We start from the raw sequence: 25009 nt of genomic DNA on the forward strand, positions 1-25009 counted from the left end.
TGTGAATGCAGTCCTTAGGAATAATGGCACCATGCAGTGCTGAATGGATCTGCTGCCTGTGAAACACAGGGAAAATGTTTTTTTCCCCATTCTCATGCAGTTAGAGGACTACAAGGTACCAGAGCAGAGGTGAGTTTCTAGTTTAGAGCCTTCCAGACAGGGCTGTAGATTAATAACTGACTGTGAATAAGTTACTTGTAAGTGAAGTGTGCTCTAGTTACATTATTTAAAAAATGGGTGTGATGTCTCCACATTTCTGTAGCACTGACCAAGGTGTCTGGATTTGTAAGCTCACATTCTAGCTTGAAGGATAAAAGGGTTTTTATTCTCTCCATGTTGTCCAGACTAAATGGTGGCTGAAGACACTTGCTTTCAAACACCAGCCTTGAGCCTTGTCTGGAGTAGAAAATTGATTCAGGTTGAGGTACTGTTTGAATTGAAGGCACAACATTTGGCATGTTCTGTACGTCCTCATAAACTGCTCTAGTAACAGCAGAAATGTTGATTCAGGGAAGCACAGTTCTGCAAATCCTTCTTCAGCTTGAAGCTCTCAGCATATAGTGCCCATAACTACATGGACAGTGCATGTTTTTAACTTGCTTTTTTATCTCTCTCAGAGATAATTTTTATTGTTTCAGAGTTGTGTGGATGTGGCAAGCACATTTCTCTCTGTGCACCTCAATAAAAAATCTTGAGAGAGAGAAATGTGCTTGCCACAGTGTGGAGATTTTCATTCACAAATGCTGATAACTTTATAAGACAATGATAAGAAATTTGAGCAATTGTGTAGTAATTTTTAATGTGTATAGGTACAGGTCTTCACTGTAACTTCTCCCCATGTAAGCTTTCTCTACCAGAAGTACAAGTGTTTTGACTGAAATCAACTATACCTAAGCATACTGCCAAAATCTTCAAACTGTTTGACAACACTGCTTTCCTTTTCAGTTCTAAAGCAAGGACTTAATATATGTGTACCTGTGTAATTAATTTCAAATTACAAAATAGTAATTGGAGATGATTTTTCCTTGTTGCTTACAAGGATTTAGTTCTCTTTTAAGGATAACTGAAAGTATGATTTACTATATTAGCAGAAGTAGTAACTTGGCAGCTACTCCTTCAAATTACTATTACATCCTCCTCGTTAACTTTATTTCCGGTGAAAGAAACATACTTCTACAGTATCATAGAACTTAAACCAGTGAATTGAAACAAGTGGTTTGTTCATAATTTTTTTTATTAACTTTGTCCTTTTTTGCCTTAGGACATCAGCGCCTTTGAGAACAGAATGTTAATGCTTGATGGGATGCCGGCAGTCAGAGTCAAAACAGAGCTGCTGGAATCTGAGCAAGGGGTAAGCAGAGGTTTGTGTGACCTCACTCTGGTAACCCTTCCCCAGCTTCTCTGTGGTTAGCTTTCCCTCCCATTTTCTTTTCTCTGTTTTTCTTTATTTCCACTGTCGTGGAGCATATTTTCTTGCGACTTGTACCAGTGAACATCTAGTCTGATCTGCTGGAAGCACAGAGCAAAACTCTGCAGAAGACTTACTGAAATCATCTGAGATAGCGAAGATGCTGTTGGTGTAATTTTACACCTATTAAAAATAGGTGCAGCTTAATTAAAAAAAAAAAGGAAAAAGGAATAGATTTCAGTAAAGGAAGCCATATGTCTGGGAAGTCCATATAAGTATGTATGTATGTTTGCTATTCTGCCTTCTAGGGATATTTGCTGTACTGCGATTGTTTCATCCTTTATATGCTCGTCCTACTCCATTTTCTGTTTGTGGAAACCTGCTCTCTGTCTGGTGAAATGCACTTGTTTATCATTAAGATAAGAGGAATGAATCTGGTATCATGTCAGCTGCTGAATACAGTACAGATCATGAACTGGATTTTGAATTTTTTTGCAGAACTTGGTGTTGGAGTAATAGCTTTTAGGAAGATGGGAGGGTATTTTCTTGCATATGTGGTATCAATGATTGTAGATTACAGCCAGGGTATCTATTTTAATGTATTTTTTATCATGAAACTTTGTTTCCTTGTCTACATGATATGTTATTCCAAAGAGTCCAAGCCTCTTTACTAATCTGAAGACAGATGCCTTCAAAAGCGGCCTAATAGAAGCAGCAATGCTATTGCCTTGTAGGCTTTTGCCTAATTCTGTTACTTGGCTTTTTCCCTTTCTGTTATTTTCTCAGTTATTTAATTGAGAATTTGAATGATATGGAAAAGAGGGAATTAACTTTCAGGATGACTTAATTTGAAATACTTGCAAGGCAATACGAGTTATTCAGGGTGTTTTTGAGGCTTTAAGTTTGAGAGGAAGAAAAAGGTTGGCATTTAATCGAGTTCTTGCTCACCACCGCCTTCTTGAGAGCAAGTGCCCTCAGAAATGACTCCAATATAATGTAATTTGTGGGAATGCAAGAATTGAACTATTGTGTGAGCCATGATGATGAAAAGACAGATCCATTTGTTTTTAGTACCTTTTGGATGCTTTGCATATCTTTGTATGTAACGGAGACATTTCTATATAGTGTTCAGAAGACAAAGGTTCCATTGGCATTTGCCTTTGTTCAATATAAAATAAATTCTGTGCGTGATACGTATTGCTGCGTCCTTTATGAAGAGTACTTCCTTTAGCAAAGCATGAGTTGTTTCTGGAAGACCTACTTGATGTCTTAGGAACTGGAAGGAAATGAATAATCTATATATTTTTTAAATTTCCTTAGAGTTTTTTAATCAAATTTTATGGACTTCCGTATAAGCAGAAAATGATATCACTTTTTCCCCCAGTGACTGAGCCATTATACAAAGAGCTCGTTTGATTTGGAATTTTATGCACTTTAGTACTAATTAAGTAGTGTCTGGTCAAGAGTCTCTGGCACCTTTATGATTCTTCATTAGGGAACAATCAATAAATACAAAATGAATTCTTCAGTTCACTAACAGAGGAGCTGGCCATTAGGATGGCAATTGTCCAGCAAACAGCTTAAACTCTAAAGAGAGCTGGTTGAAACAGATGTTTGGCATGTACTTCGGAGACATGCTTTGAATATGCTTTGAATATGTAGATGTTGGTATACATAACAGGGACAAGTGTTTGAAGGTTGTGATTACCAAAATCAGCACGTGGATCTCTTTGGGAAGATGAATATCATAAATGGGAAGCATAGAGTGGGAACTGAAGTGTGATCTAAGTAGTAGGAGTTTGAAATTGTGGTGTCTGTCTGTGTTGTTACAGCACCCAAAGTCCCTAGATTTGCACCTCTATTACAGCATATGTGTGTACAGGTAATGTGACTTCTACTTGAAATTTCGGGAACTAAGATGGCATTTTGAGTTTTCTGAGTGTAAGGGCCAGAGCTTCATCACGTAGGAGCTGAACACCAGACGAACTCTTACAAAACCCAGAGGGGAAGACATTTGGATTTTTTGCTGTTCTGGCTTGGTATCAGCTGTTTGCTCTAGGTTTGCAAGGGTAAAAGTGAGACATGGGCTAAGGGTTATGTAAAAAAGGTTTCATCTGTGATTGGAGAATCATGAAGGCAATATCTGTTGTGGAGAAGTGAAACCAACAGTGTCTGGAGCACCAGTGGCCCTTGACCAGGATGGTGAGCACTGCTCTATCAGACTAGAGAACGCTGAGTTGTCATGCATTGCCCATGAGGCTTTAGGGTGCGATTGTCTTAGAAGTGCTACAGGACCACTTTGAGTTGTTTCCTTTTTAAGTGTGAGCCCATATTTCAAATAAACATCTTCTTAATTTTAAAGAATTTTTAAGGATATATACCTATTCCTTGTAGGAATGTTGAATGCTTTTCTGCAGGACACATGAATATGTCATCCAGAAAATGTAGGTTTGCACAACTCTGTAGTTGTGCCTCAGATAACTCTACCTTGTGATTCATGGTCTCCAAGGTTGGCTTCACCCACAGGACCTTGCTGGGGGAGTTTGGGTGTTGTCTGGACATTTATGTGTGCAGGACTGTGTTGCACACCCAACTGGTCCTCCCCTTGAGCTATTAACTAAAGAAGTAGAAAACACCTAGCTTAGAATTCTTGGTAAAGTGAAAAATGATCATTCCAATAACTGGATAACATGGAAGTAAAAAAAACTCAGATAGAAGGAACATGCCCACCTACAGCACCAAAATGAGAGTACAACTGGGAAAAAAAAGTTTTTATAGAAACACACCAGCTTTTAACCTTGGGTTACTTTTTCACTTACTTTTTGTGACAGTTGTGGTAAAAAATACACCATGTGCCAATGCACATTAATAAGAAATTCATCTTCCCTGTCCTACTCTGGGCAACTTGGTCTTCACCAGGTTGTCTCTTGACTATGTATGGTAGTAGTAGAAGTCATGCATGATGTAGATAGGAACCAGGACAGAGCAGATACTAGCAGTTCTTGCTGTATTTGGATACCAAGCTAGGCAATCAATCCATTATATTCCCTTGTTTCTTGTTTTAATTTGGAGACTTCAGTGTTTTGCAGAAGAGATTAAGTATAATGTAATGTTCTTCTCTACTATTTGTGCGTGAGCTCGAAGATCTTTCAACTTTTGTGTTACGTGTTTTGTTGTGTATCATGATTCCTCTGTGTCTTTTGCTGTATTTGGGTGCCCCGTCCAAACCTGGTCTGATACCACTGAATAGTTTTTAAGTAGTTTTCTTAAATAGTAGTCCCAGCCCTTATGCTGCACAAGTGCTACTTACCTAGAGCAAATGAAGGTGAATTTAAAATGCAATACTGCAGAAGGAATAAGCAAAGAAAGTGTAGTCCAGCTGAGATTTTTAGGGTAGCCCTGGGAGAATGAAACTGTGTGAGGTACTCCCAGCTGCAAAGCAGCCCAGTTCTCTAGCTGAGTCTGAAAGGAAATTAGAGCTGAGATTTCAGCTGTGCCCCATGCACTAGATCCTTGGACCATGTGACTAGAGAAGAGGTGAGTAGGACTCTGGAACTGCAGCCTCTGTTGGTGTAATGAAGACAAACCTTTATCAACCCAGATTTAAGACACTGAGTTGAAGCTAGATCATTGTGGGAGAATAGGATTTAGTCAGTCCATAAGGAAGACATGCCTTATGAGATAGAGGTTAGTAGTCAGATTTGGAACAAAGAGGTATTTACAAGGGAAATGGATTTTCTCTTTGCTTTGGAAAAAGTCTAAACAGTTCTGTATTGTTTTATTGTCACCAATTTAGAGTAGTTTAATGCTTTTAAGAAGGCCATCAGCATTAGCAAGAACACATGCTTATTTTTCCAGTGAGATATTGTACTTAATTTTGCACAGGAGATTTAATGCAGTCTATTGGTTGAGGCTTCAGGAAGACACAGTGCTGCTTTAATGACTTTATCACAAATGAAAAAAAGACATTACATAAAAGATACTGCATCGCCCTTTAACAAGGCTTCATTATTATCTCCCCTACTGTGGAATAGGAGCTAACATTGCTAATAAATTGGGAGAATTACTTCAGAAATATGAATTTGCTTATCATTTAATATCCTCCAGTGACCTACAACTTTAGATCTTTTGGGCTGCAGTAAAATCTTTCTCAGTTACCAGCTTCAAAAAAGGACATGAAGGCGATCCCTCCCCATGAGGCTGAAGGTGGGGTACTTCAGCAGCAAAAAAAAAAATCTTCATTCTTTGTGTATGCCAAAAGCTATTCTGGAAGTAATACTTCTGATTGTGAAAATGCGGGGAAGCTGGATTAATGTATTGCCAATAGAGACTGGGTGGAGAATTTAATGTGGTGGCTGCTATTAAGAAGTTAGGGTGAATAGTGTTGACTGGCTTCAGTGTGGAGTTTGAAAGTCCTGCTAGTAATTGCAGAATGTGGCCCAGTTTCTAAAAATTGGTAAATGTGTGCGACTTAGTGTTCAGTTGTGCTTTTCAAGTATTTGCTGAATTGGGCCATAAGCTGTTGTTAAAAGGAGATATAAATGTGGGACTTATATCCCACAATTAATCTTAAAATACAGAGAATGATGAACTGCTAATTTTCATCAGTCTCTTTGTTTCCAGATCTGCAGTCTCATCTGTTCCTTTGCCTACATTTTGTTCTCTCAAATCATCACTGGAGGATTATATATCTTATTCTGGAGTCTCCTCCTAATTCTTCTTGGTCTGTCTACATTTGAATCACTTATAATTACTGAATTATGAAAGGAAATTATTAAAATGACAAAACCCTTTAAAAAGCCAATATTGTTCTGTGTCTTTCATAGCCAGCCAAATTATCTTCTTGTCTCATATCTGAAGAATGCCATCCATCCTTATGTTGTTATATACATAAACATGTTTTACCTCAGCCTGGGTAATACTGACATAAATCTCTTATTTTTAAAGATTTCCGAAAATACCTATTCATATTCAGTTGATAATAGTCTCAGTAACAAAGCTTACTCCGTGACTATATGGGGAACTCTTTTGCAGTGATTCATTCAGCTTGGGTACATTCTTTGTATTAGTAGAAGAAAGAGCACTTCTGATATTTGGTATTGTCATTTGTGAATTTCTGCTTCATTTAATTACTTATTTGTTTTCTGAATTACTTAATGTTTAGCATGACTGATTTGGGGAAACAAGTTGTGTACGGACAGTGCACATGTATTGATCTCTTCTGCAAAGAAAGCCCGTCTTGCTTTCTGTTGGTTTTCTTCATCTTGCAATTGGCATCACTCAGGGAGTTATGAGGTGTTAGAATCACAGCTGGTACAATTCATTGGTTACTTTGCAGTGCCATAAATGTAGAACAGTCTTCAGAAAGAGGTCAAGATCTGACTCCAGATCCAGTAAGGACCTAACCTACAGGGCACAATGCAAAGCCCTGGGAGATGTACTTAAGGAGATACACTGTATTTCCTGAGCACAGATGAAGGTTGTGCTTGCAACCCAGAAGGGTGCAAGTCACATCCTAGAAGGATTATGTCAGTTGGATTAATTAGGTCAAATCAAGCATCACAAGCTCACGAGTGCTGCGGGTGCTGTTTCGTGTTGAGTGGAAGCTTGCATGAAGAAAAAAGGTAGCCAACTCCTACGTCTTTGCTGTCATCCTGGCATTCTTGCTCAATCCATTGCCAGTGACTCAGTGACATTGGGGTGTACAGGGTCAAGTGATCACTGGTCCAAGAAAAAACTTACCTAAAGGGAGAAAGGGAAGGGTTGTATATGTCCTGCAAGTCATACTTGCATGTGAACTCACGGATTAGCCTCTATTATATGGAGATGGGGAGAGTGGGAAAAAGATTGTGGGTGCTGCTTTTGATTACAGCTGGTGACCTGTATCTGGAACTACATCCTGAGACATTTTACTCCTCTGGGACCGCAGCTGCCCACTTCTGACATGTCTCTGCACTACTGCATTATCAAACATTGAATCTTTTCAGTGTTTCATGTTTCTTACTCCTTTTGAAGTCAGCTGATGTGTAGGGAGCCAAGGGGTTTTGTCATGGATGTAGGTATGGTTTCCTTGTTTGTTTTTCATTTGTTTTTCTCTTCAGGGATCAAATCAAAAAATGCAATAGAAAGGTAATAGATTTAAGACTAACAGGAAATGATAGCTTAACCAGCTCAGCACACTTGCCAGGCAGTCTTTTTGCCAAGTTAACCAAAATTGCAGACTAAAAATGCAGGTAGGGTGGTAAGATGTATGATGCTGAAATTCACACTAAGTGAAGTATCCCAAATCCTCTGAGACTTAATTTACTGACCGCTGTCTGCCATTGCTTTCCTTTCCTAGGCAGCTAAGTTGACTGTTACAGAGCACAGCAGGGAATGTGCTCCTTATTCTGTCTGGTATTGTTTGTTATATGTATGGTAGGAACAGGGGGATTTTCACTTTGGGTGAAAACTTAATTGTGTGAGGTGGTGTACTGATAAAGGGCGGTCCCAGGGTATCTAGGTTTAATTAATCTGAAGTTTAGACAGTCTTTTAATAGTGTTCTTCAGGTATTAGTGACGGTGCTTATTAGGAATACAGGAGCAAGTGTAAAGGAGTGAAGCAGAGGAAGATCTCTGCTCCAAACAGTGTGTGTTTAGCCAACAGTGCCAGGCCCAAGAGATTTCTTGTGTCTGTAGTAATAGAAGGGCAACAATAAGATGGTTTCAATTACAAGAAATTTAGATTTTTAGGAAGAACTGTTTGGTAGAGGAGAAGGGTAATACTTTATCTGCTAAGATTGGAGAAAGTCTCATAGAGAATGTGGAATGTTACCCAGAAACTAACATAGCTTAATATTGTTACAGTTCCATAGCAAAAACACGGTTACAGAATTTATCATGTTAGATACGAAAATTGATATGTTTTATATTCTTATATGGATTAGAAAAATAATGTTGCCTTTGGGAGAAGAAAAGTTGACCCTTTGATTGCAGCATAGTGCTAAAGTTCATTGCAAGATTATAGTTTGATTGCCTTCTATCCCCAATCAACTATTTTGTGAGCTCACCTTCGAGTCAGTCCGCTTTTTTGATGACATATGACCTCTCAGCTTGCTCTGCTACCAGGGCTTATGCTGGGAGTCTCCTGGAAGATTTATTCAGCTGAGAAACTGGGCATAAAGAAAAACAAGCATGATATATATAAGCTGTATATCTGTGGTTACTGTGAATTCCAAAATCTACATTTTGGGTTGAAAATAGATTCCTATGCAAGATGTTCAACATTTCCATTACTGCACTAAAGAAGTCATTGAAAATGGTTTAAAAAAATTGCAAGAAAGATTTTAACCATCCAAATATCTACAATTAATATAACTCCCCCTGATAACCCAAGTTCCCATGACACCCGTGTGCGCTCTATTTCCTTCTCTTTGGGGAATCCAGTATTGACAGTTTAGCTGTAATTGTGATTCAGCTTGCAATCCTAATTGAGGAACCAGTGAGGTACAGATTTTTGCTCTTATGCATTGTGCCAGAAGGGTATTAACACTGTAGTCATGGGAGCTCAGAGCATGCCATATATCAGCTGGTATACAGCGCTGTATTCTAAAATCCTGTTGCACCTTTGCCTTGAAACTCATCACAGGTTTGTGTTGTTTCATGTTACAGTGCAGTGGAATTCTAAGATACAACAATGAGTATTTTAGACTTCATGTGTGAAACTATTATTGGCATATGAAAAGCAGTTACTCTTCTTGTCCGGTAACTCACCTGACTGGGCATCTGAAATTTAATTTAGGCTGCAGTGGCAGTGAAATTCAGTAGGTTACAAGTGTACATAACCCCTCTGTTCATATTAAGAAACGGAGGAAAGTGAGTTAGGTAATCTCACTTTTCTTACAAGAAAGCTACCTTGAATTACCTCTTGTTTACCTCCGTCTATGATTATATATGTGCATGGGTAGTGCAGGCCTGCTGATGCATGCTAACTTTTGTGGTCCAGAGCTGATGATTAAAAATGTTTTCCATTGAAATGTCTCTGTGAAATAATTGTTACTCACAAAATCTTTTTTATTTCACTAGGAGAAAAGTTAGTCATTAGGTTTCATTTTGTTCTACTCACAGATGAGTTTGATGGAATTTTTTTTTTTTGTTATAATGCTCATTAGAGTAGTCAGTTCATTATGACAGTGTATATTTTGCTCACTAGGGCACCTTGATATGTTCAAAATAGAAATGAGATGGAAGTGCCTGGGCTCTTGTCCTTTCCCTTTGTTTTGACTGCGGTAAAGTGAAATCTTCTCTCTTCCTGGCTCTCAGTTTGGTAATTGCTATACTCTATTTCTTCAAGGACTCTTGAAGTGAGAAGTGTTGTGTAAGTGTTCATTGTTACTATATTTTTATTATATACTGGCTAGCCTAAGAAAAATAAGCATAAGCCAATATAACTCAATAATTTACAGTATCACGAGCACTTCAGCATCATGAGAGAAATGCCATTATGTTATGAAAATACCAAAATTATTTTAATCCTTGCTGTTCAGTATAAGAAAGGATTGCTTCTACTTTTCTCTTGTTCATTGATGTTCTGTTAGCTTTTCTTTTCTGTTGGAGGTTGTCTTATAAATACTCTTTTTGATGTATATTTTACTTTTTTTCTGTATCCTGCTGGGGAAGTACTGAAAGAGCTGTATATATTTTTTAGCATTGTTGGCTTTTTTCCTTATTTCTCCCTGTGGAGATGAGTCTTTACATAAATTACTGTAAGGTTTCTGTTTTCTTGAATTTTTTTCTTTGTTTTAGTTTTTTGTTTTGTTTTTAAATTCCCTTCATAATCTCCTCACTCCCCTCCTTTCCCCACCCCTTACCCTTCATTGTGAGGATGAGTATTTAATAAACTGTTATTTAGAGGAGCATCTGCTTTCAGACATCCTTTTACAGATGTTGTTATTGCTTGGTTTCATCAGTTAAGCATAACAGAAAACCATAGGAACTGCAGGCAGAAAAAGCCAGCAGCAACCAAAGGTTGTGTTTGTCCTCCCCTACCAGCACAGGCCACTGCTCATGCTTCCCATTGCCCAAGGATGGAGTCCAAGCAGACAATTATGGTAAGACCCAGCTCACTGGGGTGGGCAGGGAACGAGGAGGAGGAGAGGTGCTGAGGATGCAGTGGAAGGGAGGACAGGTGATCTTCCCAGGCAAGGCTTGTTCGTGGAAAGGATCATGTTTGATTAGCCCACTCAGCCCTGTCTCCTCCAAATTGCCTCCATTCCCCTGGTGCCTGAAGGGAACACCGACCACACAGATGTCACATGCACCCTCCTCCTTTGTCTCTGTTGATGTTTGTACCTTGTTTCCTACTTTCATTGTAGGAAAGTACAATGAGATTGATACTGATGCTGAGACACTGATCTTCTCTGTGATGCTCTGTGATGAGCTAATGCCGTTGCAGTGAGGGAGTTACTGGAAATTCTGTAGCAATCAAATCAGTTTGTCCTTGGAAGACAGCAGCATCTGTCTGGGTTACAGATATGCTTGATATGTTTTCAATATTGTCTGTGCCCTTCCACGACATTTTCCACTTTCTTTTTGCCAATTTCTAGCACCTTTCACACACGGTAGAGGAAGGTGCTGCAAGGATATCAGCAAGCTGTCCCCTGTTTCAGCCACAAACCCACATTTTCCTTGTTCATACTTGTATTGCTGATGTAGTGGTAGAAGTTCTTGTTGCCTTTGATACCCTGCAAATCTAGACTCCAGCTGGGCTTTGGCTTTCCCAGCACCACCCATGTGTTCCTGTGTGATATATGTGTGCTCATCCTTCTCTTGCTCCTCCTGCTATACTGCCTTTTTGTACTGGAGCTTCTTTATGTGTTTCATGTCTCCCAAACTGTTGTTCAAGATCTTCTTGCTTTTCTGAGTGGTTACATATACTAGTGTTGTACTTTGATCTCCTTAAAGACCTTGCAGTACGCCTGTGCTGTTTTGACTCTTTTAGAGGTATCTCCCATGAGATCCCACTTAGTTCCCTGACAACTTCTACTCTTCTCTAGTTGAGAGTCTAGATTGACCTGGAGTGGGTGTTTGTTAGTACCATTCTTTCTTCACTCTCCTCTAATACTCCATTGCTTAGAGGTCATGATACCCACTGATTACCAAAGCTCCTCTTGTTCTTTTTTCCGCACAAACAGTGGTCATTTTGTTTTTGTCCATATGGGATGTTACAAGAATGCAGGAGTGATCACAGTGAACCCGATGATAGGTTCTTTTTATGCATACAGTGGGAGCTGTTACCATGTACCTCCAGAAAGCACAGGCAAAAAGCAAGCATGCAGCAACATGCCCTGGTATACCCACCTGTACCTGTCATTGTGCAGGGACCACATGAGCAGAAGGTTAGTATTAGGGTTAGAAGTTTAGTATTGCAAGTTTTCACTGTTCTTTGAGCTCTGTGGAGATTCTCCTGATAACCAGAGACTGTGGTGTAGGTTTTGACCTGTAAACCCTGTCTTGCACCTGCCTACTGCCATCCTGAGACTGCAGTAGGAAATTAAGATGTAGTAGTATAAATGGTGGTGGCAATGAGAGCACTTCCTGTGACAGACTCTTGATTTATTTTCCATTACTTATAGTAGAACAGAATTGTGGATTTCTGGGGAGTCCATATGATGAGATGTCTGGGGAGGGCAGAAGGTGCTGTTGAGAAAAAAAGACTTTAGTTTTTATTCCTTCAGCTACTGAGTATTGTGGAGCAATGGTCTGTGATAACTTCATGGTTCTATAAACCTAATGTTTAATAGAGTACTTAGGGCTTTTATACTAATATGTTGTTCTATTGTTGAGTAAACAGTAGTGATGTTATTGACAGCTGTCAACAAAAAAAAAGTCCCCTGTGGAAGTAGTAGTGGTCTGGGCCATGATTTATATGGCAGAAGAGCTGTTTGGAAGCTCCTGTCCACTGTTAACTGCTCTGAGGTTCTGCCAGTGCAGAGATGTGCTCTAAGCTAGGAAAAAAAAAAAAAAAGGAAAAAACTGAAACACCTTTAAGAGGTTTTCGTCTCTAAATTCAGGTTATTTTACATATCCAAGTTAAGGTGTAGGTATAGACTAATAAAAATGTTAAATCTGCAGCATCCACAGTTCTGTATGATCTGCAGGTCAAAACATGCTGTGCAAACATGGCACAGAAAACATTATTGATTTTCATTATAGAAAATTGTAAAATAAAATAGAGAAATAGAGTAGAAGCCAAAACAGTCTTGTTGGCTTCTGAATGGTATTCATTTTACATAATAAGCTAAAAAATATAGAGTGAAAAGGTAAGTATTACTTATGTCTGGTCTTGGAAAAGAGTTTATAGTTTGGTTTATTGAAGCTTGAGTTTCTTTCCTTTGTTGCTGTACATATTAGTTTTCATGGATGGATTACTTGAAATATGCTGAATTACTGAATTACTTGAAATATGCTTAACTTTTTTACTGAATAACCATTCATAGTATTGATGGGATAAAGAGTTAGTTTAACATAAAATAAGCGTGTGCGTTGTTAGTATTGAATACTCAAATATTAATTTATTCTTACATTAAAATTCCATAAATACTTCTAGACTAAAAAGAGGTTGCCTTGAGTTTCATAACAATTTTACTCTTAGATTGTGACCTTACTGTTGTCAGAAAGAAGAACAAGTATTTCTTAAAGGCTAAAAAATAAAATAGCTGCCTGCTCTAGAAATTTGGTAGCTTTAAATGGATTATGGAAAGACACTTGCAGCTTCTGTTGAATTGGTATTTGCAAGTTTTCTGCAAACCCCAGCTGAAAATAAACAAAATGTTACTCAAAGTATCATAGTCATTAAGGTTGGAAAAGACCTCCATGATCAAATCCAGTCTTTGATGTAATACCACCAAGTGCGCTAAACCATTTCTCAAGGTGCCGCGTTTACTTGTTTTTGGACAGTTCCAGGCATGATGACTCCACCACTTCCCTAGGGGTCCTGTCCCAATGCTTAACCAGTTTCAGTGGAGAAGTTTGTCCTAATATCCAGCCTGATAAAGTAAATCCAGATCACACATGCAGAGTATGAAATATCTGGTCTGCAGTGGAAAACATGCTGTGGGCTTTTTTTTGAAAGATACTGAATATTAAGCATTCAGCAGAGAATGTAAGTATCTGCTTGGCTTTTAAGAACTGAAGGAGTTCTGTTGCTCATGGCACTGACTCAGGGCCAGGGTGTACCATGCAGGAACCTTAAATCTATAAAAACTGCTCCCATAATCTCTAGAAGTTTTTAACAGTCATTAAAATAATTGGAATAAATCAATTGGATTAAATGTCCTTGCATTTTCAGGCAGACTAATGTAATACATTACTGACATGATGCTTGTTCTTAGTTTTGTTTAAACCCTGCTGTTAAGCTAATACACGGTACATCTACAGTGAGGAAAGTTTTTGTGAAGTAGTGAACTTTAAATATTCTTTATGGACTAATTTTATTCGTATCAAATGCTGGGATGAAGTGTGTATGAGAGGGTTTATTGTTGATTATGTACCTGATTTTTAATATGTTCCTTGCCTTCACTCAAATGATTTCTAAAACTATATAATCTCTAAAAAGATAAATGTTTTTGTCATTATCCATCAGTTAGTGGTGAGTACAAATTACATCAGCAAATGTAGTTGGAGTGCATCCTCTGTTAAGCTAACTTTCTGTTTCAAAATTCCACAGTAACATTAGATGAATTTCCCTTGCTCATTTTAAAATAAGGGAAAATATCTTTGACCGTCTAAAAGATTAATGACGTAGGTCAGTAACTAAGCCTTGACCATTTCTCTGGTGTGTTTAGGAGTTGCTGTTTACAGTGAGTAACTGAGTAATTGAGTCCTGAGCTACAGCTCCTCTGCATAATGTCATTGCCAGAGAACACAATGACTGTGCCCGCCCATGGGTGCCTGATGCAATTCAAATAAAAGCCCCTGTGAAGGAGTATGGTATAGGCAGTAATGGCATGAAAGGGTGAAGAAGGATCAGTGAAGCTCTCAGTCCTTGGGAACTGAAAGTAGGCAGAGGGATAGAAATTCATGGTGGGAATATGTTGCCATGCCAACCAAGTAATTTCTCTAACAGGAGGAAACTGGTAATGAATAACTGCTGAGTGGGAACTTTAAGAGAAAAACATGCTCTGTGGAAAACCAAAAGGTTACATTTTTGATAATCGACCTTCGCCATTCCCTCTATGAAATTCTGCACTGGCAATCTGTCTGTCGGAGCTTCCTGCTGTCCTGTACCAGACCCTGCTGTGCCCATCTGCTAATCTGGGAAGTGTCTGCCTGTGGTGTGGTGATGGGTACCAGTCCTGAGCCCATGCTGCAGGCTGACCCGAGCCCTTTGTGAATCATTTCTCAAGGAGCTGTGAAAGCCAGGTGTGGGTTTCATGAGGCTGTCTCCCTTAGTAGCTATTTTGGGTGTTCCCTTAAATCATTGACTAGCATATTTGCTTTTTGTCTTCCCTGTTTCTTCTAACACAGTGTGAAAGCTCTGCAGAGAACAGGCATCTTAAAAAAATACTTATTTCTAAATTCTGATAAGCCATGTGTTCTGGAACTTGGATGTGTTTTGTTCATGTTTTGTCTGCAGCTCTTTATAGCCTTCTGGTTTTATAAAAGGAGGAACAAAAAATACCTTAAAACTTTATCTAAAATGTTGGTTTTTCTTTTTGTTTGTCTTGAGTTATTGCAGGAGCATTTAGTAGTGCAAGGCACTTGCATTGCTTTACCTCCAGTGCCCTTAAAGCATTATTCAGCTTGTGCTGTGATCTGTGTTTAGATGAGTACTCCCGCTGTGAGGGTTTGTGCACTTAGGGTGGTATGAGCAATCTTTGGAATCAGAAGAAGCCAGACATGTTAGTAGGGAGTATCTCTGGATAAATTTGCCCCTGCTGAGTTCTGAGCTGCTGCAGCTAGGCTGCTGCTGGTCCCTGGCATGGCCAGGTATCATGGAATCCATAGCATGGTTTGGGTTAGAAAGGACCTTAAAGAGCATTTAGTTCCAGCCCCCTGGCATGGGCAGGGATACCTTCCACTAGATCAGGTTCCTCAAAGCCCTCAAAGCCTGAAGCAAATAGCTGTGCTGTTCACCTTGTGTGGATGGTTTGTGCTCCTCTGCTGCCTTCTCTCAATTCCTTTCTCTTTCTGTTGTGTACATACACATCTCTGCTTTCTGTGTGCTTTTGTTTTAAATGATGACCTCTGCTTTCTTGGGCAGGGTGCATGGACTGCTTACCAGCCTTAACAGGATTTAATACTCCTTGCAGTAGTAGCTGTACTGTTAGTTGCATTGAAGTCTAGGTCAGACATTTGAAGAGGTTGTCCCATTCCTTTGTTCTTCCCACTTCTTTCCTTCCCCAACTCCTCAGCTACCATCCCTGAACTGATGCCGGTAACCACGGGATCGCTTAGTGAGCCAGCTCAGCCTGACAGTCTGACATAAAAGTAGCTTGGAGGGAGGGGGTGAAAAACCCAACAAAATTTTGGCTTTCTTAGGTGTCAGGCAAATGCCAAAGTAGTCTTAAAGCAGAAGGAGTGTGCAGGGAAGGGGAAGAGTGACAACACATGGCTGGATATGTGCTACCCTAATTCATGGCTCGTGCTCTTAGTCATGTCATGTGGATGAAATGGCTGTTAGGGCTTTGCTTTTGCAGTTTGCAGGTGCTAAGTGACTGAACAAGGAAGGCATTTTGACTCCAGCAAAAGACAGCTAAGTGACATGGCTTGAAAGAATGGAGCTGCCTGACAGCATAGCCTGTGCTTATTATGGTGATACGGAGTACGGAGATCTCCCTACAACTTTTTTTTTTCTGATGGAATCTTCTGGGTTGGTTTTTTTTGTTTGTTTTTTTTTTTGTTTTTTTTTTTTTTTTTTTTTTTTTTTTTTGTTTTTTTTTTTGTTTTTTTTGTTTGTTTGTTTTTGTTTTTGTTTTTGAATCTGTTTTTCTGAGCATGAGAGATTGCACGTGTAAAAGAACAGCAGTTCTCAGACACCATGGAGAGCTGTGTCTGAGGCTCATCCTTTATAGCACCTCCGTGTAACCTGTGCTATTGTTAGTAATGGAGTATATCAACATTTGCAGCCACAAGAGGATCAAGGCCTTTATGAGGGTGATGTATCTATATGCTAAAAGTCTTGGGAGCATGTAAAAAAATTAAAATGCAGTGGTAGAGATGTCTTAAGATTTATTGCATCATTATCTCACATGAAACAGTAAGATTGTCCTGGCATGACTGAACAAAACCAATAATGTGAGAGTATCATTATTTATTTTGTCGACCTGCCAATTATCCCTAGACATTTCCAGAAGCAAAGGCATCCTCAGCAGAAAGGTCTTTCGTTTCATGTAGTTTCAAATACAGTCATTTCGAGGAGGGAAGCTGGATCTACATCACATTTTCATCTTCAATGTGTTCCATAGATGGGATGTATTCATCTCTGTAAGTGGGTATGTTTTCTCTTCCTGGCTTCTGTTTGCTTCTGTAAAAGCTGACAGATAAGGCCCTGAACAGCTGACTTGGAAGTTTACACTGAAGAAACATAAAGACTGATCCCTTTCCTTACTGAACTGGAGGACCAACGAGCTCCATACAAAATATACCCTCTCTTAGTGTAATGAATCAGCAATTACAGCTGTCTGTAGAACCTGGAGACTGCACAGCTCAAGATACAGGCCATGACATAATGCTGTTCCATCTACAGTCATAGGTTTATTTTTTGGGGATCGTTATTAAGGAGTAATAATAAAGTGCTAATGTAATTCAAGAACCATCTGGACACTGCTTGACCAGGGAGGTTGAACCAGATGACCCACTGTGGTCCTTCCAACCTGACCCATTATGTGATTCTGCAATCTTAGTATGTATCCCAGGAAAGGAACTTGAAATGAATGAACTCCCCATTTTTGAGAGAAGAGTTTCATAACCTGTAAGTGATGCACCAAACATGAAATTGCAATGTTTTAGCAATGGATAGAGCCTATTGCTAGTGGAATATCTTAAAAATGAAGGTCACTGGCAACTAGCAGAAGATACTTAATCAGAATGGCATTCAACATTCAGTGATCAGTACAGATAGTACTATTATTGGTTGGACATTATTACTGTAACAGCATAAAGGTTTTGAAGCAGTTGCAACACCAGAGTTTTCAGTGTGTGCCTAAGACTGATCTCATTATGGATTTCTTGTTCTCAGTATTTTGTTTATCTGTAGCACTTTGTGTATTTCTAGAGATGTTTCTTAAAATTCACTTACCAGTTTGCTCTAGGCAAAAAGTGGCTAAATTGAAGCTTTCAAAATAGCCCTCTTTGTATGAGATAAAGATAAATGAATACATTTCGGTCAAACTTCAGTTAAAGCTTGGTCTAATTTTAAATTCAGCATGTATCTCCTCCCAAGTAAATTACCTACTTTACTGCTACCCACCACTTCAAGTCTGACCTTGAGGAAGTCAAAGAACTTCTCATCATTCTCATAAAGCTTGGGGCAGGGAAGAAAAAAGAAGGTTGGACTCTGCTGGGCCAAGGGAAATGCTCTTGTCACGAATGCCCAGAACATCTTAATCTGGTCAGATGTTAGGTGGAGAACCTTATCTGAGTTCAGTTGTCAGGGAGGAATGTATGGAGGACAGTTTTTCTTGGTTAACCAGCCTCTAAGTCAGAAAGGGATTAATAGATGAAAAACAACTGCTTCCACTGCACCCTGATAAGAACAAGAAGTCTGTGCATTTTACAAAACCCAGGTATTGGTTTTGTTGTTATTTGGGGAGTGAGGTGACTGCTGCTCTAGATGATGTCCAAATGGACTTTGTGTCCCTAATAGGAAAAAACAGCTTTTCATCCAATATATCTGGTTTCCTCTTTACTTTATTACACTAACACCTGTGTCATGTTTCCTCAGTCTAAAAATCATGGCTAAAATATGGTCATCAACCTGTGTGTTTCACTACTCTTCTTAAATCTAAGTGCAGCTCTTTTTTAAATGCTTGACAACCTGTTCTTTATATTGGTATCCAAATGGCATCTGACTGAGTACATGACATGACATCATGTGGTAATATCCACAACGGAGCTTTGCTGACATTTAACCTTTGTTACCTGGGCATGTGGTGAAACATACTGTGCATTAAAGCAGTTTATGATTGCAGTCTGGTTGTGTGGAGTGGTAGCAGTAGCAGACTGAATTATTTAGAATCCTCATAAGCACCATGGTGAGTCAAGCCAAAGGTCCATTGGACCAAACACTGTAGTAGTATCCCCAACAGGTGAGGAAAACAGGGAAGATGGAAAAAGGTCCATGCTGTGTGATCCTTCCTTGGACATAACTTTGATCAGTCAGCATTTTTAGGTGATTTTAAGCCCATTGCTATACTTGAGTAATTGTATTTAATAGCAGGTGATGAACTCCTCCCAGTAAAACTGTTTAATCCATCTTTTAACTCCTTTATCCTTCTGAGTTCTGGGACACTGGTGGCAATGTGGTGGCAAATGTAGGCTACTTCTTTTCAGTTATTTTGCAACTGCTGTCCGCCAATTACATCAGCTTTTATGTTTTGAAGATCAGTTTCCATATCAATTGTTACTTGGATCTTTATCATAGGACTTCAGTCATCATTTTCCAAAACCTAAACATATTATCTGCTTTATATATTCTTGAAAATTCATGTCTCACATCAACCTTGTAAATGTGTGCTAACACACATTTTTAAATATCAGGTTCAGTGTTCTTCTTCAGTAAGTTAAGTATTTAAATGTTAAATAGCAGTGTCTGAGCTAATCATCCTTAATCTCTAGAACTTGCAAGACAAAAATCCTCTGGCCCCCTTGATTTTTCACCACTAGGTAGAATAGGTACAGTAACCACTGCAACTTAAGGTGTCAAACGCATCAATAGCTCCAGGATGGATGTGCCACTGGCCCAAGCTGGGGCCAGTTAGAAATGGTGGTAACACCTCTGTTAAGATTTAAGAAGGGAAAAAAAAAATATAGCACAGATAGATTTGTAGCCAGAGAAGAATAGGATGAGAATATGTGAGAGGGACAGCCCTGTAGACATCAAGGTCAGTGGAGAAGGAGCAGGGAGGAGGTGCTCCAGGTGCCAGAGCTGGGATTTCCCTGCAGTCCATGGTGCAGACCATGGTGAAGCAGCTGCCCCCCTTCAGTCTGTGAAGATTCACGGGGATGTAGAGATCCACCTGCAGCCCATGGAGGAGACCAACACCAGAACACGTGGATGAACAACAACTGCCATGAACGCAGTTGTGACCGTATGGGAGGCTAATGCTGGAGCAGGATCCTAGCAGGGACCTGTGGACCCATGGAGAGATGAGCCCATGCTGGAGCAGGTTTCCTGGTAGGACTTGTGACCCTCTGGAGGACCCGTGTTGGAGCAGTCTGTGCCTGAAGGACTGCAGGTTGTGGAAAAGTGACGCACATTGGGGCAGTTTGTGGAGAACTGTTGCCTGTGGGATGGACCCAGTGAAGAAGTTTGTGGAGGACTGTGTCCTTTGGCAGGGACCCCACATTGGAGCAAGGGAAGGACTCTTCTCCCTGAGCAGCAGCAGGAAAAATGCATGATGAACTGATCATAACCCACGTCCTCAGTCTCGCTGTGCCACTGCTGGGGAGGAAGTAAAGCTGAGGAACAGGTGGGGGAAAGGTGTTTTTAAGATTTATTTTATATCTTGTTATCCTACTCTGATGTTTTTAGTTATTAATTTAGGTCATATCCACAGTTTGAATCTGTTTTGCCCATGATGGCATTTGGTGAGTGATCTGTCCTTATCTCAACCCATGAACCCTCCCTTGTATTTATTTTCAGTCGTAGAGGGGAGTGATAGAATGACTTTGGTGGGTGCCTGGCATCCAGCCAGGCTCAACCCACTACAGATTTCCAGTGAGTTTTCATGCTTTAGGTTTTGGTTGGCTTAAAACAAAAACGTTACCAAAAAAGCCCCAGCCCCTGCCAAAACCAGGCAAGGCCTAAATTAAGTTAATTCTTGAAAGATAAGAGGTTATTACCATTTTGCCCATATCTGTCTTCCATGCAGCATTTAAAATAATGGGTTACTCTTCGTATACCATTACCTGACATTGTTTTGAAGGCAATGTTTTGTTTCCCAAGAGAGCTGCTATAATATAATCCATTGCCACCAAGACAGCTACATTTACACATCCAGTTTACAGGTCATCCTTGTATAGGCACAGTAAGGGTTAGTTCTCCCACATGCATTTTGTGTCATTACCTTGTCACTCAGTTTTGCAAGTTTATTCTGCAAGTCTTTGTAGATGGATATTGAATATGAATATAAGGAAAGTCTCTGAAAAGTGACTTAAAAGCCAGAAATGCCATATGTTAAGTGTTCTTTAAAGGGCCAGGAATACTGCATATTAAGTAACGTGACCTTTAGTGCCAATCTCTTGATGTAATTGACATCGGTCTTCTCACTTAAGCAACTTCTATATGTCAAGTGGCAAGTTCTTTCTTGGCATGGTGCTGCTGAGTGTGAAGCCCTCTTGCCTAGGCAGTGTAACTGTGCACGTTGTGCTTTGGCCATTATTCAATTCAGTTTCTCTTTGATTCTAGGCTTGATTGCATGGAAAGTATATTTTTTTAAGAAATCCTTTCTGTGTTTACTTTGAAATGTAAAATATATCCTTCAGAAGTAATGGGATTATGTGTCTTATATCTGGAAAGTGCTAATGGGTTTATTGGTTATTTCTTTAAGTAGATGCACTGTTCTTTGCAAATACATTGTTTGCAAAGTCAGTGATATGACCAAAGACAATTTTCTGTACAGCTAAATGCTGCTTGTTTTTCACTATCTCGTTGTTCTTAATTGGAACTATATTGAACTTAGGATCTGCAGAGATCTTAGTTTGTCTTTTAATTAAAAAATTATACTACTTTTTTTGATCTGCTTACCTGTGCCTGCTGTTCATAAGGGATCATTTGGATCTAATACAGCTTAAATTAAATGTAGTGAGTTTCCACTCTTATTCAGCTGTTTGTCTTTAACTTCTTCAGCTTCTGAAGTGTAATCCTCCTTTTCTTCCACATGAAGTTTGTCCTTGGCTTTACCACCCCATCTTTGGGTCCATTTAGTTTGGTGGGGATGTTTTTCACGTCCACAGAGCCTCATTCCTGTGGCACTTCCATGCGGAGGAGGATTTCTAGAAAGGTAGGGTGGTAGGACAAGCAACATGTTTCCTGCACCCTGCTGGGAACAGAAGTGGAGCTTCTGGAGGCAGCGATTCCTCTACACTCCAGGGTCTTGGCTCCCTGTGGTGTTGAGGCCCAGCTGGTAGGTGTGGGGAATTCAGTAAACCTTGAACTTGGATTGATTGTTTCTTTTATGACATGAATAAGAAAGCTTCAGTATTACTTGAAGTGTTTGAGTGCATCTTCCAGAGGAAATGCAGCATTGAGCGGTCACCGGTGACAGTGGAATAATGAGTACAATCTGTTGTCTTGGTCATTGAGGGTTGTTTGTCATGAGCACTGAACAAATGGAGAGCTTTGCACAAGTGATGGTGTGCAATCATGTAAATGAAACACAGGGAAAACATTTTAGGAACAGTGGTACAATGAAGTCGTCTGTGTGTGGTCCTGTTGATCCCAGGGGATTACTGACAGAAGGCACCACTGAATGTGAGTTGATGATACAGGAATCTGGCTGCTCAGGCAGATGTCAGTGCCCCATTTGTTGCCCTCAGATCCCCACTTAATTTCATTGTCACCATCCCATAGTATTTGCCAGTACTGCTGCCAGCACACAGCAGTACACTCCTACCTTGTTGTCTTCACTGCACATGGTTGACCTCAAGCTCCTTCTTTATCACCAACAATAGTATTCCAAGTGCATCAGATTGAGGAATGGATATGCAATAAAAATGATTAATTTTTTGGGAGAAGGAGGTGATTTTCAGTCCACCAGTTCCCTAGTGCTGGTGTGCAAGTCCCTGTGGCAGCATGAGGGAGGAGCCAAGTTGGGGACAGGACAGCAGTGGGGTTACTGCCTCTTGTAATACCAGGTTTTAATATCGTTTTGTACTGATGTGGTGCAAATGCTGCTCTTGGTTAAAAAGACCAAGGTCATGAGTTAAGTTCTTACCTGGTGGTAGCTAGGCCACTTGTTATTTTATGAGGATTTTCAGCCTGATGGTCTGTTCTCCAGTATTTATAATTTTAAACTTTGCATAAAAAGCATATCCCTTTGCTTACTAAGAGTGGGTTTTTTTCACTGAAGGGAATAAGATCAAGAAACAAAATAAAGATATAAAAAAAAAGAGAAAAGGTTGCCTTTTGTTGTTTGAAAATAGATGGTTTTAATTGTTGACTGAACTCAGTGTTACTTCTGGGCAACAATCACAGATTTTCTAGGGTCTGTGGAGAGATTTCCACAGATTTATGTGAGTCAGCAGTTCTGAAATGGAACCTAAATTGCTGTTCACACTCTGGACAGTCTGATAAAATTACTTTCTTTTTAATTTTGAGGTTACAAGGTATTAAAAAAATACAGAAAAAATATAGGAAATATTTTTGTTATGATTTTCTTTATCTGAGAAACTTTACCTAGAGCCTTTTCACTAACAGATACAGCTCATACTAGGTAAGAACCAGCAGCAATAGCTTAGTATTTCCTGGAATTCTTTTTAGGTCTCTTTTTCTATGAATTTCAAGGTTAGTTCATGCTAAAGAGGTTGCCTGTGCTTCTTTGGGCAGCACTCTTAATGATTCTCTTCAAAAGTCTATCATCAGATACTTGGTGACAAAAATTAATGTTGCAATGGAAGCCATTAGGGAGAACTTCTGATTGATCTTCTGTTCAAAAGTTATTGGCAGTATGAGATATTGTCAGAGTAAGGTACATTTTCAGCTACATCCTCTGTAATTTTGGTGAAGCAGTCAAAGTGCTATTGTTAATTGTGAACAATCTAACTTTGGAGCTTGGATCCCTCACTCTTCTGGAGTCCAGTGGATCATACCTTAGCAGAGGTTAATTTCTTTCTTCATTTATATGAAATAACTAAATTGAATAGTATGCACTTGGCTATGTGGGTGTGTTTTGGATGAGAACTTAAAAACTGAGATCCTGTTTATTCTGTGTGGGTGTTAGAGATGCCCCTGTTATGCTATATGTCATTTGCAAGTTACTTAGTACCATCTAACCTTTGAGATGACTGCATTTCAGCAGTGTTAAGTGTACATAGTTGCAAAATATTTGGGAATCCTTCAGAACAGTCTTCGGAACGTGAGACTGTCTGTTGCACACATATATTGTGCCTGTTCCTGTAGTGTTCCGCACCATATGTCATCATTGTTTATTGCATTCGTGATGGTTACTGCATTAATCACATAGTTTCAGAAAGTAATCATCTGTTTAATATTTTGAGCTGGCATGGTTTAAGTTTCATCCAGACTTTTATAATGATGTGAAAAAATTTAGCTGTGAATTGCTTCCTGGCCTTCAGAAAGTGCATTAGCGATTGCTCGGAGACTTGACCTATCCATGTTGCTAAAGCAAGCTGCAGGTATGCAAGACTCCATGGAATAAAAGCCATGCAGCATCAGGCAAGTGTTCAGTTTTCTGAAAGTCCAGGATTTTACCCTTTTATGTAGCATTTGTGACTCCTCCTTTGGAATCCCTCAAAGTCATACAAAATTATCATTTATAATAATCCTGTTGGGGTGAGTTAGTCCATAATTTGTATTAATATTCAAAGAAAAGTAAAATAATAGGTTAATACAGAGGTAATGTGTGGAGCTAAAGACAGCTTGGCCTACAGATATTTCCATGGCAACGGAAAGGTCCCTACAGATGTCTTCTTTCTAAACCTGATGCTGTTTATTAAAGGCTGTCTGTAGTACAATCTGTAATTATCATTAGCTAAAGAAAGGTTGTGAACGTGGGTGTACTGCTTCTCAGACTGATTTGTTTAGCACAGCTTTGAAATACAGTTACAAAAGAATATTAAAAACCTGAGATCATCTAGCAGTTTCTCTCTGCAGGAAAGCTGAGACTGTTGGCTAATCCGAGTGAAGTATCCAAACAGCAGTACAAGGATGATAGTTTGAAATGTTGACAAACTCTTTTGGCACTATGATTATTAATGATTAAAGAACATGAAAAGCATGCTGGACAAATTATAAAATGCAGAGCTGCAGATAGTAAGGGATGTAGTGCACAACAAAATAATGTTTTGTAAATAGCAAAAAGCTTCTGTAAGTAAAGGGAGACAGAGGAAATTATAAAACTGTTATTTGGGGGAGAAATTGAGAATATAATTGAAAACAGAAGAAGTTGGAATAGTAATCTACCTCTCTTCTGTCTTTACAAAGAAGGTTGGTTGGGATAAGCTACTTAGAGTGGTTGAAGCTAACAGCAAGGTAGAAGGAACACAGGCCAGGAAAAGGAAAGAACAGGTTAAAGAATGCTTTCAAGTTACAAGCATTCAGGTTTGTAAGCTTAAGGTGCAGTTTATTCTTTTCTACCCAAACAACTAATTGAAGCAGTTTTGAGTCCAAGACCAATTACCTTGTAAAAATCATAAAGGACAGGTGGTATCCCAAAAGAG

The 25009-nt window shown here is 39.3% G+C and overlaps 1 protein-coding gene across 2 annotated transcripts in view; it reads left to right on the forward strand.

Moving 5' to 3' along the window:
• The window catches only part of KLF12 (KLF transcription factor 12), a 231349-nt gene that overhangs the window by 86395 nt on the left and 119945 nt on the right, over positions 1-25009 (forward strand). For both annotated transcript variants that reach the window (XM_053971027.1, XM_053971028.1), the window contains exon 3: positions 1262-1351. In XM_053971027.1, coding sequence (XP_053827002.1) covers positions 1262-1351 — 90 coding nt within the window. The remainder of the gene's footprint in view (positions 1-1261; positions 1352-25009) is intronic.

This window comes from Vidua macroura, chromosome 2 (assembly GCF_024509145.1).
Source record: "Vidua macroura isolate BioBank_ID:100142 chromosome 2, ASM2450914v1, whole genome shotgun sequence".
Taxonomy (NCBI): Eukaryota; Metazoa; Chordata; class Aves; order Passeriformes; family Viduidae; genus Vidua; species Vidua macroura.